The following is a 19,958-nucleotide window of genomic DNA, read 5'->3' on the forward strand; positions in this document are numbered from 1 at the left end:
AGCCATGGTTCCAAGGAATTCAATGGTATCTGCTTCTATTACCTTGAAATCACCTCATCTCCCTGAGCATATGGCACCCCCTGGAGAATAACTGTCCTTCCCCTTTCTATAGTGCCCGGAATGGCAGATACCCCACACATACCTGTTAAAGAGTGAATCAGTGTCTCCTTCCATGCGTCAGAGAATCAGTGAACAAATCAGCAATGAGTGACACTTGTTTTCTTCCAACATTTTTATTTATATATCTATTTTGGCCATGCTGGGTCTTTCCTCTCGTTGCAGAGAGTAAGGCGCTGCTCTCTAGTCACGGTGCACGGGCTTCCCATCGTGGCGGCTTCTCTTGTTGCGGCGCGCAGGCTCTAGGGCACGGGGGCTTCAGTAGTTGCAGCACATGGGCTCAGTAGTTGCAGTTCCCAGGCTCTAGGTCTCAGGCTCAATAATTGTGGTGCACGGGCTTAGCTGTTCGCAAGGCATGCGGGATCTTCCTGGATGAGGGATCAAACTCATGTCTCCTGCAGGCAGATTCTTTACCATTGAGCCACCAGGGAAGCCTGACACTTGTTAATTAAAAAAAAAAAAAAAACCCATGTTCACCACTAGGAAAGGACAAGATTGATTAAAACTCTTTTTTTTCTTTTCAAGAGGGATTTCCCTGCTAGTTCAGTCACTCAGTCGTGTCCGACTCTTTGCGACCCCATTGCAGCACACCAGGCCTCCCTGTCCATCACCAACTTCCAGAGCTTGCTCAGACTCATATCCATCGATTCGGTGATGCCATCCAACCATCTCATCCTCTGTCATCCCCTTCTCCTCCCTCCTTCAATCTTTCCCAGCCTCAGGGTCTTTTCCAATGAATCAGTCCTTCACATCAGGTGGCCAAGATGGACATTTAAAAAGATTTTTGTCCACATCTGATTCATGCAAAGCTAAGACAGTTGTTCACCAAGATCCTTTCGCAGAGACAATATTTATTCATGGAACGGAGAGAAATTGGGCACTTATTATGTTAGGGACTAAACAAGGTACCAAGTATAGAGAGTTGCTTGTGGGCTCTGCCCATGAGGGGCTTTGCTGGTGGCTCAGTGGTAAAGAATCTGCCTGCCAATGCAGGAGACATGGGTTTGGTCCCTGATCCGAGAAGATCCCACAGGCCACAGAGCAACTAAGCCTGTGCACCACAACTACTGAACCCAAGCGTCCTAGAGCCCGTAGGTGCTAAGCAGCAGTCCAATTTTTTGAGACCCCGTGGACTATAGCCCAGGATCTTCCCGACCCAGGGATCGAACCCATGTCTCTTATATTTCCTGCGCTGCCAGGCAGGTTCTTTACCACTAGCGCCACCTGGGAAGCCCCCCTAGGGGCCCATGCTCTGCAACAAAAGAAAGCCTCCTTTACATTGCTCTGCAATGAGAAGCCCATGCACCGTGACTAGAGAAAAATCCACTTAGCAACGAAGACCCAGCACAGCCAATAAATAAATAAATAATACAAAATTATTTTTTAAAAAAAGAAATTAAAAAAAATTTTTGTTTTAATTCTATAGTATTTTTTTCATTTGGTGATATTTTAACTATTAATGTTTATGGCGTTGTGCTTTGTACCATTTATTAAATTTTATAAATAAAAAAAAAAGAAATGAAGGGAACTAATGATGTCCTCACTGCCAAGGAGGAAAACCAGGCACTGAGGAAAGATCCTGCCATGAGCAGACTGCACGAAGGGCAGATGAGGCTCTAGCCTCGCTGTCCAGAGTCGTTCAGTGATGGGGCGAACCACCCTCCCAGCCCTGAGCGCTACACACCGGTGAAATCAGGCCGAAAAGATGAACCAGCCCTGCATCAGAGGGTCACGAGTTCACGAGGACAGTCACAGCCTCAGCTCTCAGAGTCTTGGAGGCCACCTTCTTCCAGCCACCTGCATAACCAGGTGTCAAGGTCAAAAGAGCCAGCTCCGGAGGCACGCCAGTCTAGACTGCAGCCAATTCACCTCTCTGAGCCTCAGCCTCCTCCTCCGTAAAGTGGACAGGATAACAGGAGGATCTTGTCATAGACTCTATCATGAGAATTCAACGAGATGGTTCGTGTCAAGAGCTTGGCGGCTAGCACCCAGTAAGCGTTCGATGAACAGGCTAAGAGGAGGACACTGGGGGCCACTACCACGGACATAAGGCAAAGACCCACTTTGCTGCGTCCCAGGGTCAGTCCCGGGGAAAGGCTCTGACCCTCTGGCACTAACCACTAAGGTTCACTCTCCAACCTGTATGTCTCTCCCCACTGCCTCCTTCTCGGCCAGATTATTCCCAGCCCCTTTGAGGTCACAGGCTGGGGTCCTTCCCCCATTTCCACCCCTCTTGAAGCCAGAGTTGCCTTGAGCTTGTGCGTGTGTGTGTGTGTGTGATGGGACAGGCGGTGTGAAGCCATGTGCTCCAGCCTCCCTCTCCACCACTCATTAGTGGAAGGACCCACACAGATGCTTCTCGTTTCTGTACCTCGGTCTCCTCATCTGTTTGACAAAGGTAATGATGGTGCCCGGGTCCCCAAGGGGCTGGGTGGGTTCGCTAAGGTGCCCTTTCACCAGCACAAAGTCCAGAATTGACATCCTATTTAGCCCCATGTTTTAAAAATTTCTAAATAAAAAGGAGCTCAGGAGATGAACCAGAACAGATCATCGGTGCTCACCGGGCTGTCTATTTCACACTCTTTCTTCACACACACACACGCTTGAGAAATGATTTTTTTGTTGTTGTCTGAGAAATGCTCTCAAAACAAAAACAAAAACTCTGCTCTGTTCCATGTAAGAAGCATTAAAAATTCACCAGTTGTGGGGAGCAGGAGGGACAGAAGTGCAGCCTGAGCTCAGAACAGATTGCTGAAGAGTTTGGGCCTCTGAAGGAGGGCCCTGGGCCTTGGGAAGGCAAGGGATGGAGGGAGGGGGCCCGGGGAGGGGTGGGAGCTTGGAAGCTTGGGACCCTCTGCCCCGGGAACCTTCGAGGCTGGTCAGTTCCCCACCACAAAGCCCTGTTTACTTCGTGATCACCCTCTTTGCAATCTTGTTTATTTATCTGCTTACCTTTTGCTTGTTTCTCGTCTAGAATGTAAGTAAGGTCCTCGAGAGCGGGGTTGTCACGGTTCTAGGAGTTGATGCAGAGCCTGGTGCACAGTGGAAACTTAACATTTGTGAAAGAACAAAAATACGAAGTGAATAAAGGAGTAAACGGATGAACGGACAGAAGAGTCAGGACAAGGCACGGTTGGTCCTGACGGATGAGACAGCCTCTCTCTAGCTCGGATCAGGGCCTGGTACCCACAGGCTGGCAGCAGCCTGGAGGTGTGTGGCCTCCAAGTTCCAGTTCTCTGGGCCTCAGTTTCCTCAACTGTGAAATGGGGATTACTCTGCTACCCGCCTCATTAGACTGTTTTGAGGATTAATGGGAAAAATCCATGTTAAACATAGTTCTGCGCCTGGCACAATGGTCTAGTTTTAATCACTGAGTCGGGATGTGGAGGAGGCAGGTGGCACACACACCAGCTCCCACCAGTCAAATGAAAACAAACAAACAAAAATTCTAAGATTCAGTTCCTAAGATCCAAGAAGCTTCTCACTCCTTAGAAGCTCCCAGCTGAGGCCAGGGAAGGGACAAAGGTCTGTACTAAGTGAGTTATAAAAACAACTCTGAGCCAGGAACCGCTGAGGGGCCCCCCACCCACCAGAACGCACACACACACAGAGGACCATCCGGGATTAACTCTACCCTACCCAGCATGTTCCATTTCTGGCAAGATTTTGAGAAAGAAGAAAAGAGGGAGTGGAGCGGTTTCCCATTTCCTTTCATTACCAGCCTCCTCAACTCTTCAAACACTTTCTTGTCATTTGGTGCTCACAGTACCTCCTGGAGGAAGGTGACAAATGAGGAAACTGAGGCCCAAAAAGGCTGATGTGTATTTCCTGAGGGTTACAGGGCCTATCTGGGGTTAGAACCCGTTTCTCCCAACCTCCAGACCCCTTATGCAGAGCAGACACTGCATCCTCATCCCTGGGGCAGCTACCCAGCAGGTTTGCCATAAAGGCTCCCAGCTGAGCCCTTGGCAGACATCACTAATCAACTGGGGCACCCGCCAAATCCCTTCCAACCCAGGGATCCAGGCAGACACTACCAATCAATCAGAGTTGGCCAAGGAGATTAAATGGATCCTCTCAGCCCTGCTCTGGGCAGACAGAGCTGTCTGGTGTTCCTTTAGCATGGCGCCTGCTCATTGGCCAGTATTTGTCGCCTTTGGGTCACTAAGCCGTGTCCGACTCTTTGTGGCCCCGTAGACTGCAGCAGGCCAGGCTTCCCTGTCCTTCGCTATCTCAGTCCATGGTTATCGAGTGAGTGCGTGAATGAGTGAGTGAGTGAGCACCCAGCCTGTGCCAGGTGCTCAGGCAGAGGCCCCCGGGTGAGAGATCACACCCATTCTATATGCACATTCCATCGGTAAGGACAGAAAAAGCCAACAAATCCAAAACTAGCAGCGGAGGTCTCCACTGCTTCCCTGCTGCTCATGGTGCCCCCCACTTCCCCAGAGCCCTGGGATCACAGTCGCTTTTCCTACCTTTCTGGAGGATCCCAGTCAAGTCACCCAAGCCCTCTGAGCCTCACGTGCTTCATCCATCAAGTGCAGATGATAACTGAACCTGCCTCAAAGGTTGCTGTGGGGCTTCAAGGAGACCAGCATGGGAGGCAGTGGCTGGCAGAGAACAAGAGCTCCAAAAAACCAAGCTGCTGTCAACCTTCCACATTACATTTAAGACCTTGAAGCCAGGAGTCATGATGTCTTCCTGGGCACTGAGCCTGTTGCCCTGGACCATGCTGGGCAAACACAAACGGGTCATTAACCTGTATGTGGGACAGTGACAGGATGCTGAGTCTTCAGGGCAGAAGGGGTGTTCCCCAGCTCTGGGACCCCAGCCAAGCTCCCCAGTGCCCATTAGCCACAGACAAACTTTTGCAGGGTGTAGCACCAGGCTCCTGCATCCAAGCACCATGGACTCTGAGCCCCAGAGAGGACTCAACAGTGACCCCTGCATTCAGCTGTGCCCCACACTTTCTCTGCCACTGCCCACAGTGTCAAATCTCAGTCCCCATGGAGTAACCCCCACTCCAAGCCTTGGAGACAGTGAGCTGGGGAAGCCAGAGGCTTGACTGGGAGATGGGACGTGTGGGTTCCAGTTCTGTCTCTGGGGGACACACTCAGTGCATCCTTCCTTCCCTCTGGACCTCAGTTTGTGTGAGTGGGTGCTCAGTCGCTCAGTCATGTCCAACTCTTTGCTACCCTGCCAGGCTCCTCTGTCCATGGGATTTTTCAGGACAGAATACTGCACTGAGTTGCCATTTCCTCCTCCAGGGGATCTTCCCAACCCAGGGATCGAACCCACATCTCCCGCATCTCCTGCATTGGCAGGCAAATTCCTTACCACTGAGCCACCTGGGAAGCCCTCGGACCTCAGTTTACCTATCTGAAATTACAGATGGGGGCAGTCCGATGCCTAGAAAACTTCCCATTCTAACAGTGTCTTCTGCATACTTACACTTACTGATTGATTGATTTCACAAATGTTTATTGAGTGCCTACTGCATACCAGGCCCTGTGATGAGCCTCAAGCTGTTCTCTCTGCTAAAAGACCCCTCCCCATCCTTGGCCTCCCAGTCTCAGCTTCCTGCAGGAAGCCTTCTCCGGGCCAGCTTTGGGGACCCTCCCATGCCCTCCTCCAGCCCCTTCCTATCACAGACTTATCCCTCTGCGTCATCTGGTCTGTTTATCTTCTCTGCTTCCCTCTGAGTTGTGGCCTCCTGAGGGCAGGATCTCAACTTGTTCCCCCTAATCCATTTGCCGGGATTCCAGAGTAAGGTTCTAGAAATCTCTCTCTGGCCAATGAACAAAGGAACGAATACATCAATTCCAAATCCTCCTTCTCCCAACACAGACCTTCAATTAACCTTTTTGCCTCTGCATTCTTTTCCCCAAATCGGTCCCTGAGAGCCCACCAGGCGAGTCCCAAAGCTGACTAGGAACTTCCTGGCATGTCTTCCCTCCTGAGCCCAGTGAAAGGTGTCCCCAGGCCCAAGTGGCATTTCAAGGTGTTTGTGGCTCCAGTGACACCCCCTGGGGTTTGACAGGAGCCCAAGTCCCAATAGGTTTTGTGACCTGCTCTACACTGTCCCAGCACTCTCTCGGTAAATATTTAGGGATGAATTAACTTCCTCCAGAGAGCAGTGACTCAGGGCCAGATGTAATCTCCCAGCTTTAGGGGGAAAGGTGAGTGCCCCAACCTTTCTCAGGTGCCCAGACCAATAAGGCCAGCCCTTCATCCCAAGAAGCCTTGTCTCACTTGGACCTGCCCTCCTGCACAGATGCACACACAGATATTCATACACATATGTATACATACACATACTCGGTGCCCTGGACGGTCCGCAGTCCCCTGCTCTGAGCCATTGACCATCGGAACAGAAGCCTTGTGTGAGACCCACCCATTTGGTAAATATCTGTGAATTCCTACTGTGTACCCTCCCGTCTTCACTGCTCCCAGGGGCACCAAATAGCTCAGCTGTTGCATTACCTCCTTCAGCAAGTGTGTCCTTACAACAGCTGCAGCAACTCCCCCCCGTCCAGGCCACCCCAAAAAAGATCAAGGGTTTTTATGAAGCTAGACGACTGCTTAGCCCTCTCCACGAGCCCACCGCTCCATTCCCGAGGAGGAGGTGAGACCAAGTGAACGTGGGCCCCGGACAGGAGGACCCAGAGAACAGGGCCACACAGACGGAGCTGACCACTCCTCTACGGGCCTCAGGGAGCAGAAGAGCCTCAGCAGAGCTCAGACCCACCTTGAGGCAGAGGCTGAAGGAGGGGCTGGTTCCCCTGCCCTCAACCTGTGGCTAGGGAATCCACTTCCCTCCATACCCTGGTGTCCCATCTGGGCCCCCAGAGTTAGGAGGCGCTATTCTGAGAACGGCTGTCAATGATGAGCTGAGCTGTGAGAGGGATTTTCTTCTTTGTGGATCCCGCAGGCCCTGGTTTCAGAGCAGTTGGCAGGAAAGTGGTGGGATGTTGATCAATCAAGGTTACGTTTGCCACGAGCTGAGCCCTGAGAACTAGACTCAGATTCACCCACGGCAGAAGCAAGTGGCTGATTTCAAAGAAACTAAAGCAAGTTCCACTGCTGGAAACAGGCCTGGGTTCAAATCCTGCCTTCACCCCTTCTTGACTGTGTGACCTTGAGCAAGACACAAACATTCAAAATCTTAGTCTGCCCCAATAAATTCTGGGCAAAGACAGAATGAAGGTCCGTACATTCTTAGACCCTCGCAACGTGCCAGACACTGTCCATCCCAGACTTGACTGTAGAAACAGAACCTCCCACTTCTCTCCACATGGTAATGACATCTCAAAGGTGGACTTCAAAAATAAATGAATGAGGGATATCCCTGGCAGTCCAGATGTTATGACTCTGAGCTTTCAATGCAGGGGGCGCAGGTTCGATCCCTGGCCAGGGACTGAGATCCCACATGCCTTGCAGTGTGGTCAAAACATAATAGATAAAAGAATGAAGTCTCTGTGTGTCTTTCAGACAGGCTCTGGGGAGGTAAGGAGCAGTATATTTTTATTATTACAAATACTATCACATGAACAAGTTGTATTCTGTGTGTCCCTGTTAGCAGATCACCAATATAATGGAAGTAAGACGCCTTTTCTCACAGTTTCCCTAAAGTGTCAATCCTGGTTTCTCTGGGTGGGGGCAGAAGAGGTTCTTCCGATCACAGGGGCTCAGGACAGTTTGAAATTGTGCACAGATGGCAAGGAAAGGCCAGAGCACTGGACCTGGAGCTGTGGGACCTCAGGCAAGTCCCTTCCGCTGTCAGCGCTCCAAGTTTCATCTGAAAAATGGGTATATACTCCCTAAATCTGTTTTTATCCTTGCTGCCTGGCACTGAGTAGATGCTGAAAAATTGTTGGAGGAAACAAACTTGGAGAATTCTTAAATCTGAGGGGACACCGAGAGAGTACTGGATGGGCTGGCTGGGTCTCTTTACTCCTGCCAAGGAATGAAGCAGGTGCTGAGGACAACAGGCCCAACGAAAGAAGAGATTCGGAAGAAACCCCAAGGAGAGGGTGAAACAGCAGGAAGTTTGCCTCTGAGACCTCCTCCCAACCAACACACACAAGGCCCACCTAGCCTTCATACTCTCTGTGAAGCCTGTTCCTCCTTCAAGGGCCAACTCAAGGACCCCCTCCTCAGGCAAACGTCCTGCCCACTTCAAAGAAACCCTCCCACCCAGGTGCCTTGGACACCCCCACACACACTCTAAGCAGCAGTCACCCCCTTTCAGGCTAACCAGTCCAAATCAAGAGCTCCCTGGAGAAAATCTTCACCGTCTCAGCTCCCAGCTGGAAGGAGGTGGCCCCACGAACGATTCAGGACAAGAAGGAAAACTGTCAACAAGAGTTAAGTTGGCGAGTTCCTCGGCTGCATGATTTCCCAAGAGAGTCACCCTTTTCCTCTAAGACTGAGGTCCCTATCTGCAGGCAGTCTTGGGGAGGGAGTCAGGGGGTTTCTGGCAGGGCCTCCCCCATACTAGGTACATAATAATAGTCCCTATTGTCATTATTATTAGTTAGAAAAGAAAGGAGAGGTTACAGGACGGGTGATTAGGACACTGGATGTCAGCTCTCAGAACGCCTTTAGACCTCAGGTGTTTGCCAGGGGCATGCGTCCAAGCCTTCTCCATCTGGGGAGATCAAAATTCACCATGTTTGGGGTTCTTCCGTCAGACCAACGGAGAGGACGGCCCTTCTCCGAGTGTTCTCTGAGGCCCCTCGACCAAAAAGTCAAGGAGTCAGATCCCACATTCCCAGCGACTGAGGGAACCTCGAAATCTCTTTCCCCTGAGGAGTCCCCACAGGTCAAGCTGGCGGCCCCACGAGTCTCTTGCAAAAGCCTTGGGTCCAGTGGGTCACCCGGCGGGGGCGACAGATCAGAAAGGAGGTGCCGCGTGGCCGGGAGTGGGAGTTGCGCGCACCTGCCGCAGGTGAGGCCCAGCCATGCGGAAGGGGGAGGAGCCGTCGCAGCAGCACGCAGGTGAACCGACCCTGGGCTCCCAGGAACTGGGCCGAGGGCTGCCACGGGCTCCAACGTGACGACTGTGAGGCGGCCACGTCGCAGACAGCGGCCCCCGTGACTCCAAGTCCCGAGCGGCGCGGCGGCCCCAGGAGAACATTCGAGGCAGCGGCAGCGTTGGAGGCCCCGGGTCCGTTCGGTATTTGAATAGCACAAAGGAACCGCCTTGGTCTGATTGGCTAGCTTAGTGGCCCCGGGGCGGGCAGCGTCTGTCACTCGGGAGGTTTGGGGCACGATGATTGGCTCATCAGGTGTGGGGCGGGGCCTGGACGCCCGGCTAAATAGCTGGGGCCCGGGCCGGCAGAGGCTCATTGCTTTGGCGCCGTCTGGGGAGCTGGACCCCGTGGGTGGTGCGCAGCGCATGGTGGCGGCTCCTCTCGGAGCGCAGCCGACCCGCTGACCCAGGCTCCGTTTCCCCTGCCCAGTGCGTCCCGGAGGCCGGCTGGAAGCCGAAACAGCAGCATCTTTAGCAGCAGCAACGGCCGCGGCTGCTCCGCCGCCGCCGTCTTTAAGGGAGCATGGAGTGCGCCCTGGACGCCCAGAGCCTGATCAGCATCTCCCTGCGCAAGATCCACAGCTCCCGGACCCAGCGCGGCGGCATCAAGCTGCACAAGAACCTCCTGGTGTCCTACGTGCTCCGCAACGCGCGCCAGCTCTACCTGAGCGAGCGCTACGCCGAGCTCTACCGGCGCCAGCAGCAGCAGCAGCAGCAGCCGCCCCACCACCAGCACCAGCACCTCGCGTACGCGGCGCCGGGCATGCCGGCCAGCGCGGCCGACTTCGGCCCTCTCCAACTTGGCGGCGGCGGGGACGGGGAGGCGCGCGAACCGGTCGCCCGTCACCAGCTGCACCAGCTCCACCAGCTCCACCAGCTGCACCTCCAGCAGCAGCTGCACCAGCACCCGGCGCCCAGGGGCTGCGCGGCGGCGGCGGCGGCCGGGGCGCCCGCGGGAGGCGCGGGGGCGCTCTCGGAGCTGCCCGGATGCGCCGCGCTCCAGCCGCCGCACGGCGCGCCCCACCGCGGGCAGCCCTTGGAGCCGCTGCAGCCGGGTCCTGCGCCGCTGCCGCCGCCGCCGCCGCCCGCCGCTCTCTGCCCGCGGGACCCTCGCGCCTCGGCTGCCTGCTCCGCGCCCTCCGCGCCCCCTGGGGCCGCCCCTCAGGCCGCGGCCGCCGCCTCCCAGCCCTCCTCCCCGGCCCCCGCCTCCTCTCCCGGCTTCTACCGGGGCGCGTATCCGGCCCCCTCGGACTTTGGCGTGCACTGCAGCAGCCAGACCACCGTGCTGGACCTGGACACTCACGTGGTGACCACGGTGGAGAACGGCTACTTGCACCAGGACTGCTGCGCCTCCGCCCACTGCCCCTGCTGTGGCCAGGGCGCCCCGGGACCCGGCCTGGCGTCTGCCGCCGGCTGCAAGCGCAAGTATTACCCTGGCCAGGAGGAGGACGACGACGACGACGAGGATGCGGGCGACCTAGGGGCCGAGCCCCCCGGGGGCGTCCCGTTCGCCCCCTGCAAGCGCGCTCGCTTCGAGGACTTCTGCCCGGACTCGTCCCCGGACGCGTCCAACATCTCAAACTTGATCTCCATCTTTGGCTCGGGCTTCTCCGGGTTGGTGAGCCGACAGCCGGACTCCTCCGAGCAACCGCCGCCGCTCAACGGGCAGCTGTGCGCCAAGCAGGCGCTCGCCAGCCTCGGCGCCTGGACTCGAGCCATTGTCGCCTTCTAGGGACCCCCGAGGGCACGGGGACCCGGGGCCCCGCGGGGCTGGGGCCAGACAAAGACTCGGCCAAGGGGCGAGAGGAGGGAACGAACGGGCGCCCGGCCACTCCGGGCTAAGCAGGGGCGACCAAAGGGAGACGGCTGATGTTTTATAAATTGTAAAATAAAAAAAAAAGAAATCTAAGATCTTGGACTTTATTTTTGCAGAGAGAAAAAGCGCCTATTTAAGTATGCTTTGTGTTTCTCCTACTCTTTTTTTTTTTTTCTTTTTATTGTAGTGATTGCAGTGGTGTTTAGCGAGGAGCCAGCCACGTGAGGAAGGGCTGCTGCCCGGAGGAGGTACCGGGCAGCCGGGGGGCGAGGCAGGGTGCCCGGACCGCTGGGGCGCGCCGGGGGCGCAGCGCAGGAGGGCGCAGGGTCCCGGACGCCGATTCCAATCAGTTGTCAGACCCAGGAAGCCCGGAGCTCTGTTCTCTCCAGTCCCTCCGCGGGGTGAGGAATGGGTCTTGTGAAATCCTGAGCAAAAACAAAGGCAAACTCTATCTCCGAAAGGGAGGTTTGGGTCACATTTCCTCTCTGGGGGCGGCCTCCAAAGTTCTCAAAATGAGAAGGCAGAAATGAAAACACTTCAACTTTTTTTTCTTTTCTTCCCGGGGCGGGTGTCTTGAACCCCTCGTCTCCCCGCCCCTTTGGCTCTGTTCTCCTCCCCTCCTCCACCCGTCTTCAAGACTCGGGGGTGGCACCGGACACCCCGACACTCTCGGACACTGTTTGGGGAAGGGGTGGGGGGCGGGCACGGCCGACTACATTTCCCATCATGCCCAGCACTGCGGTCCCCACTAAACAAAAAAGGAAGTCGATTCCTTCACCTGGATCCCCGGCGGCCCAGAGAGAGGGAGGGGCCGGGACCGCCGACTGCGTTGGAGACTTTTCTCTAAGTTCCTGGTCAAATGTGGTGTGTGTGTGTGTGTGTGTGTGCGCTTCTAAGTTGCACTCTCCTGGTTCAGCCTTCGGTTGCATTTCATGAAACCAGCATTGTTCGAGCCCGTGAGAACCCTGTCCTGTGTCTTCAGCTTGATAGATTCTGTTTAATTTAAACCCTTTTGTTGTTAAAAAAAAAAAAAAAAAGGTGGGGTTCGCCTGCAGCCCCTCTGGTTCTCTGCCATCAGCACCATGTGGACTCCAAAACAAGTTGCCAACCCTTCCTTTCTTGGCCCTTCTCCCTCCTTCCCCTGTATTTGTGTGAATTCTGAATTGTGTATCAACCGGGTAAAACTGTTCAGATGGTTTGTTTAAATTTATCATCTTAATAAAAAAGTCGACTCTAGAGGATGGCGGTGCCTTGTTTTCAGGTCGGCCTGGAGGTGGCGGGGAGGATAGAGGGAGGTGACACGAGACCCCTACCCTCCTGCAAAGCCCAGCTCTCCTAGCCTGGGAGGGCAGGAGCTGCCCACATCCGCAGGGCCGGGGGTGGGAGAGGGATGGGGGAGTGCTGTTTGCTGGGGAAGAAGCCGGTGCTGCGCGCTTCCCAGCCCCCCCGCCCCGCCGCCTCTGCAGAGGCGGCTGACCCCCACTGGAACCGATCCCCCGTCCCCGCCCCAGGGTCTCCAGCAGGAAGCTGAGCGAGCCACCATCACATTTCCTAACCCAGCCGGGGGCGCAGAGCCTGCTCGGCCTCAACTCAGAGCTCTCTTGGGCAGGGGAGAGCCGCCGGGGGACATCGGGGGCTTCTGGGCCACCCACAGTCCCCGCCCTGCGCCTCCGCCCGCACGTCCGCACATCTCCGGCTGCAACTTGGGGAAGTTTTTTCCTTTTTTTTTTTTTTAAGTTGAGTTTGTTATCACTGCTCGGTGCCACTTGGTGGTGTGCTGGCGGCGTCTCCCTCCCTCCTCGCGCCCCTCCCCTCTCCCTCTCCGCGCCCTCCCGCCCGCCTCTCTTCTTCCCTCCCCAGTGGATGGAGGCAGGAAGGCTCCAGGCGCGCTCTGCGCTCTGACCACCTACGGAATGACCTCAGAGTGGGAGAATGTGCCAAGGCCCCGAGGAAGCTCGCGTCCTCCCCACTGGAACCAAATTCACATCTGGAGCCGCGCCTCGGGTCCGGGGGCGCGCGGGGTGGTTCCAGCTTAAGAGGGGATAGGAAAGAAAGACTGAAGGGGAGGAAAAAACAGAAAGAAAAAGCAAAGTGGCAGCTTGCTCTCGATTTGATAGCCGCCACCCTCCCGCCTCGGTCCCTGGCTGTCTCCCCAGTGCTCTCGCTCGCTTTCTCGCCCCTGCTCTCCCCTTGGCTGCTCGAGCCCCCCGCAGCAGGACGGCTCACGCCCCCGACCTCAGCCTTCACGCCCCCCGCAGGGAGAGGAAGAGCTGCAGCCGCGAGGACCCCCCACCCCCACCCCAAGCCTCCGAGAGGCGGACGCAAGCCAGTCCCGGGAGCCCGCTGGGCTCTGGATCCCGGAGACGCGCGAGGCGAAGTTCTCAGGGACACTCCAGAGCCAAGGAGTTTCGGGGGGGGCGGAGGTGGGGGCCGCGAAGGGCCCACATGGGGGCGGAGGAAAGAGGGAGGCTACGGAGGCGTGAGTTCCGGGGAGAAAAGGCACCTTCACCCCCCGCCCACCAGGGCTGTTTTCTCGGCCTCCCACGGGAGGAGAAGAGTCTGGAGCTGCTGAGGAGGGGGAACGGTGTGCCGCCCTCTTCCCCGTGCGCCCCCCACCCACCCCCTGCAAGTCCAAGGAATAGCCGTTTGATGCGCGGTTTTGATTCAATCCACCAAGCCAGTTGCCACAGCTCCCCCTAGCGCCGCTTCCAGGGCGCTGCAGAGGCTGCGGCTGGGAGTGGGCGAGGCACAACCCGGGGTGGCGGGGCGGGGGAGCGGGGGGCTACCGGGGGCTGCTCCGCGCCCACCCCGGGCGCAGCGCGGTCTGGCTCGAACCCTGGCTGGAGCAGAGACCCGGGGGCTGCGTGCGTTCCCCACTCCGGCCCGCCTCGACGAAGGGCACGTGGTCGGCTGCCTTTGTTGGGAGGGCGAACCTGGGCACCCGAAGGGACCAGCCGAGGGGCTTGGGACCTCCCACCTGTCCCTTACGAGCAAAGGAGCGTGGGTGGTGGCCTGCGAAATAAGAGCTCTGAACTGAATGGGACCGTGGACCTGGGTTGTCCTCCCCTTTGCTCGGTTTTCTTGAGCTTCAGCTGTGCCCAGAGACCTCAGGCATATTGGGATCCAGGGATCCCCGTGGGCAGGGGGTGGTGGGCGCCGGGAGCACCCGGAAGAGAGATGCCCTCCCACTCAATTGTCTTTTCAGGGCCGAGGGACCTTGGGCAGCCACGCAGACGGTCAATGCCCTGAGCACAGCGTGCAGCAACCAATAACACAATCCCCTGGCCGGCCACCTCTCACACTAAGAGGGTCCACCCGAAATAGCAACACAAGCCGTCCTGATGTTATGGTACACACCACAGTGAAGGCCACACCCACTCAAACGCACTGTCCCCAACGCAAGAGCCCTAAGGAACATCCCCACTCCACTGGAGGCCATGACCCCTCCCCTGGAGGTTGGTGAGAGCTCTGCCTGCCCTCCCAGGACATCCTGAGAAACTAAGGTATGCTCCCCAGCAGAACACAACTGAAAGGCTGGGTCAGGGGTTGGGAGTGGGGTGGAGTGCAGGCAATGGGGAACTTGGAGAAGGGTGAAGATGGGCAGGCCTCCAGGCAAACCAGGAGTCCGCAGACCCAGGTCCACAGACAAAGCCCCGCTCTTTCCAGGAAAATGAACCAGACAGACCCCACAGGAGCCCCTAGGCAAGACTTGGGGTTGGGGGACACTCATTGAGGAGGTAGGGAGATTGGAAAAGACTGGGGACTTAGTGATGAGACAGAGCTTTCAGAGAAGAGCAGTTCTGGAAGCCAGAGCTCTAGAAAGCTCTCCCCCCAACTAAGTTAACCAGCGCGTGCGCACGCGCACACACACACACATGCACACATACACAATTCCCCTAGCTCCTAGAACACCGCGGTTCTGCTGCCCTTGATACGTGGTGTAGGGCTGAGCCAGGCTCCAAGCTGTGCTCCTAGCAATATGGAGCTGCTGGGATGACAGCTGACAGCCTGGGGGAGCTGTAGGCTGCCCTCCAGAGAAGCCAGGGGCTGGGGATGCCCTGGGCTCCCAGGAGGGTCACTGTGTGGGGTGCTGAGCTCTGAGTGCTTCTATTCTGTGTGTGTGTGTGTGTAGGTAGGCGGGTGTCACTTTGGTAACAGGGTGTGTCTTTCTGCCTCTCCATGCATGGGACACACATTTGCAGAGTGCCCACATAGTGCCTAGCCAGGGCAAAGCACTGAGCTGATCACTGCAAAAAAGAACCTCAAAGAAAAGGACAGCAAAGTCCCTCTGTATGAATTCACAGAGTTTCCCCAGCTATTCTCAGAGAAATATACTATGAGCATCCTTGCTTTAGAAATGAGAACATTTGCCCAAAATCACACGACTATGAACTGGCCAGTCTTACTGCTGGAGTTCACAGTCTAGTGGAGAAGAATTTATTACATACTACAGCGTGAGCTGTCAATGACCCTGATGTTGTCTAAATGGCAACACTGGTTAGTTCCAGCTAAATCTGAACTAGCAGATTGGGTGCACACATCTAACACGTCATGCTCTGGGTGGAGGGATGGAGAGACACACAGGACAGTGGTGTCTGTATCCCACCCCACCCAGCACAGAAACTGACCTCTTCCTGGTATTTGTCGGAATTTCCTTATGATAGGGAACAGTGAACTGACTGGAACCAGCATAGGAGGAAGTGGGATTTCTTGGTTCATGGCACTCAGCCATACAGTGGGCAGAGATGGAGCAGGCTTCAGGTACAACTGGATCTGGGGACAAATCTCCAGATGCTCTCTCTGCCTCCTGTGACTTTCTTCTCTGCACTGGGCGCCCACTCTCCTACTGCAGACCCATTTCTCATGACAGCAGCTCCTGGCTTCCCATCCCACATCTTCGCCACCCAAGAACGCCTATCCTCTTCTCTTGTCAGCACTGAAGATCTCAGGGAAGGACCCTGTCCTGTCCCAAACCTGCAGCAGAGTTGGAGGGTGGTTGGTCGCCCGCACTGAAAGCTCATGGACAGAGAAGGAACTCTCTTCTCAGAAAAGGGATACTCTACTCAGAAAAGTGGCAGACCAAAGATGTCCTCCAGAGAGAGAAAGTTAAAGGGGGCATTTTCATGTGGGACTTGGGGAGACCCAGGGCACAGGCATGGTTGCTTCAGGGCCTGGGTGATTAAATGCAGCCAACACAGCTCTGGAAAAGAAATACTCGCCTTGCTCCTCGCCAAGATAATGAGGCCACAGGGCCATCTGATTCTTCCCGGGACTGCCACTCAGGAATCACCAGGGGAGGGGAGGCTGCAGGCCCCGGGGCAGGGACAGTGACACGAGCCACCCTCAGGGGACTAGGGAAGTGGGTACCCACAAGGAGGCCAAAGTGGAGGAACTTGGCTGGAGCTCATACATGGTTCCCCCTGGCACTCCCAGACCCAGCCGAAAAGGCTTTGAAGGGAGGCCAAAGTGCTGGCCAGCGGAATGGAGAGGGACACACTGAAATTAACATGCCCGCCTGTACACCCCCAGCTGGCAGGGCGCAGGGATATCTGGGGAACAGGTAACATTATCGATCCCATGTGCAGACGAAACCGACGGAATCGAAGCTGGAAAATACTGAAACATTGAAAGGTGGGGAGAATACAGATGACCTTTGTTTCGCCATCGGCACATTGCTGTGTTTTCCAGATTTTCTACAGTGAGCATGTATCACTTCTATATTTAGAAGAAAAAAATTAACACCACATTTTTCAGAGAAAAAAATGAGATGTGACAGGTGCTATAATCGATGTACAGCGTGCTACAGAGCAGAGCGTGGGGAGCAGTGCTCTTCAACCTTACTGAGGCAGGCTCAACCCCTGAGAACAGAGCTCTCGACCAAGAGGCCTTGGCTCCCCAGAATTCAGCATCCCGCACGCTGTCTCTGCTAAGAGACTGTGAGACAAAAAGACAAACCCCCAGGAGGCATTCTGGAGGGAGCCTTGCTTGTTCTCACCTCTGACCCCTGTCCCAACTCTGCCCCATCCTTCCCATCAATCATCACAGAATGTTTTGCTCAGAGTTTTGCTGGATTACCTGGCCAGGTGGCTAGTAAGAGGGAAATGCTCGGGAAGTGTCTTCAGTGACTTAAGCTGAAACTAAAGACAGAGTGGCAAAGCTCAGCACAAAGTTCTGAGACTAGGTGGACTAGGAATCTGGAGACCCAGGGGCAGACTTTGGCTTGGCCATAGGCTCAGCTTGGGACCTGGGATGAGTCATTTTCCTAGCAGGCCCACATTCCCAGGTCTGAAGGGATAGAGTGGGAGGAGACAAGGAAGGTCCGAATCCAATGTTGGCACTCCAAATATAGACAAAAGAACCATTGCTTCCAGCCTTCTGATGTCTAATCACAGTAGGAAAACCGCTGGTGGCAAGATCAGACTCCACATCTACCCACGAGTATGGAAACCCGCCTCTGTCACTGACTCATTCAAGAAATGCATATACTCACCCATTCATTCAAATATATTGAGTACCTGTATATGCCAGGCCCTGTGCTAGGCGCCGAGGATGTGGCGTGAACAAGACAGACAAGCGCCCCACTTTTATGTGCTAATGGAGAGACAGACAATAAGTAAGTGAACCACTGAACACTGAGATAAGTGTTGCGGGAAAATGAAGCAGAGAGGGCGATACATGAGCTGAGATCTAAATAGATCAGCTGCATCAGTCAGCATAGGATAAGCTCCGCTGCGGTAACACATCAATCCCCAAATCTCAGCAGTTCAACACAACGCAGATTAATTTCTTGATCATGCAAAGGCCGCTGAATGGGACAACTCTCTGGGATGCTTCCCCCCACGCAGTGGCTCGGCAGCAATTCGGGAGTTGGATTATTCTGCAAAGGAAGGAATTCTCCTCACTTAACACTCACAGCCCATTGGCCAGAATTGGCCCCCAAACCCCGCCTAACTGCAAGGGGCCTGGGAAAGAGAAGTGAAGTGCAGATGAGTGAGCCCTCGAAATCTCTACCACACTAGCTGGATGAACAGTGGGGGAAGAGCATTCCAGGCAGAAGGACTAAACACAGGAACTCATTGGCATGTTGGAACTGGAGATGGCTCTCAAGAGGCAGAGGGCAATGGGCAGAGTGGCAGGAGGTGGGACCGAAGAGGAAGGCAGGGATGGGAGGATTCAGTTAACACCCAAGAAGGGGCTTCTTGGAATGCCTGGCACACAGCAAGCACTCAAGAACGGTAGTGATTATTGGTGTTATAGAAATTTCCTGCCTTCCCCCAGGGCGATGGTGGGGAGGGGGTTGCTGGTGGGGACAGAAGGAGGGGATAAACCAGTGTTACAACAGTCTGGGGCAGCTGTCCCAACCAGTTTCCCTGGTGACGCCAGAGAGGCTGAGGCTCCGGGCCAATGCGAGCTTTGTCCTTCTTTCCAATGGACGGAGGAGGATGGGAGGGCTGTCCTAGGACAATACACCAGTTCCCTCTGAGACATCCCCACCCTGGAAGTTATTAATATCAGATGAGAGGGTGTGGACCAGCATGCAGTGACCAAGCACCAGAGGGCTTCCTGGGACCACCTCCTCATGAGGGGGCCTGTCCAAAGGTGGGACTTGTCGTTCTAAGTTCAGCCACCAGAGCTGCACTGACCTGGTTACACATGGGGCTCTGCCACTTTCGAGGTGACACTAGGCTCTTCGCGGCCCTTTTCCAAGTCTCCAAACCCCTGCCTGCACAATGAGGATGCTTGTGAGCACCCACCTATGCCGTGAGCCTTCTACAGCCCACGCCTACCTTACAGCCAGCACCCAATAAACCAGAGTCACGATATCGTCACTGGTCAGCTCTGCTCAGGTAATACACGCCCTCTGCAAAACACAGCACACTTTTTCTACTGACTCTCTCCTGTTAAACAAAACTGATGACCTAAGAAGTAAGAAGATGCTTTCTCCAGAGGGAATCAGTCAAGATCTTTTCACTGCTGGGACTGCAGAAGGCAAGTTAAACTCTGGTGGATTTTTTGGGTCTTTCCACAAATTGCCACTCGTGTCTTCAAAAAGGTTAATCTCCAGGGAGGTGTCTGGGTATCTTCGAGGTTCACTTGGTGGAGGTTTAACGATTTCATTCAGGATGTAGGCTTGGTGATGGAATGAATGAAGGGATGGATTCAGGGAGTGGGTTAAAGGAGACACAGTGGGTGAGAGATGATTGGCCCACCCTCCCCCAGTCAACCCCTTCCCCACTCCCAGCCCTTGGGTCTCTAACTCCTCCACCACTCTGCCCCCGCCAACCCAGTCATTTTCTGATGTTTCTTAAACACTCCCTAGAGCCTTTCTCACTTTCCTTCCCTGGCTCCCAGCCACCCTCCAGGCCACACACACATACACACATCCCTCACCCCAGGGGGAAACGTGAAGGTCTCCTTTGACACCCATATCAACCAGCCTGAGGAAGGTTGGAAGACTGAGGAATAAAGCTTCCCTTTGTTGGGACAAAGAACAAGCGGTCTAACTCAGATAAAGGACCCGGCCGAGAAGAGAACAGGTCCATTTGGGGAGGGGGCAGTCAGATCTCTGCGTGACTCACAGATATTTTGGATGGATTGTGTTGTTCAGTCGTGTCTGACTCTTTTGCGTTGCGACCCATGGACTGCAGCACTCTAGGCTTCCCTATCTTTCACTATCTCCGGGAGTTTGCTCAAACTCATGTCCACTGAGTCAGTGGTGCCATCCAACCATTTGGATGGATGGAAAGTTTCAAACACTTTAAGCCAAGCAAGGAGTCCAGGTATCCAGATTCCCAGGCCTGGATCCTCTCCTCTGCAGGTCCCCCCTTATTCAGGCCTCAGAAACTCAACTGAAGCTGACTGAAGCAAAAAAGAACTTCATTGGCTCAGGAACTGGAAAGTCCATGGTGTTTTAGCTCCAGGCACAGCTGGACCCAGAGGCTCGCATGATGTCACCAGGGCTCACTCACTGTCTCTTGGCATTTCCTGTCT

At 55.1% G+C, this 19,958-nt stretch overlaps 1 protein-coding gene across 1 annotated transcript; it reads left to right on the forward strand.

Annotated features, from left to right (window-relative positions):
* The first annotated feature begins 9,482 nt into the window (after window positions 1-9,482).
* On the forward strand, window positions 9,483-11,060 carry IER5L (immediate early response 5 like). Its single transcript, XM_055400766.2, has one exon. The coding sequence runs from the start codon at window positions 9,675-9,677 to the stop codon at window positions 10,881-10,883; it is 1,209 nt and encodes a 402-aa protein (XP_055256741.1). The 5' UTR covers window positions 9,483-9,674; the 3' UTR covers window positions 10,884-11,060.
* The last annotated feature ends 8,898 nt before the right edge of the window (window positions 11,061-19,958 follow it).

The sequence above is a fragment of the Moschus berezovskii genome, chromosome 11 (genome assembly GCF_049115385.1).
Source record: "Moschus berezovskii isolate FMDL1 chromosome 11, NW_MosBer_1.0, whole genome shotgun sequence".
Taxonomy (NCBI): domain Eukaryota; kingdom Metazoa; phylum Chordata; class Mammalia; order Artiodactyla; family Moschidae; genus Moschus; species Moschus berezovskii.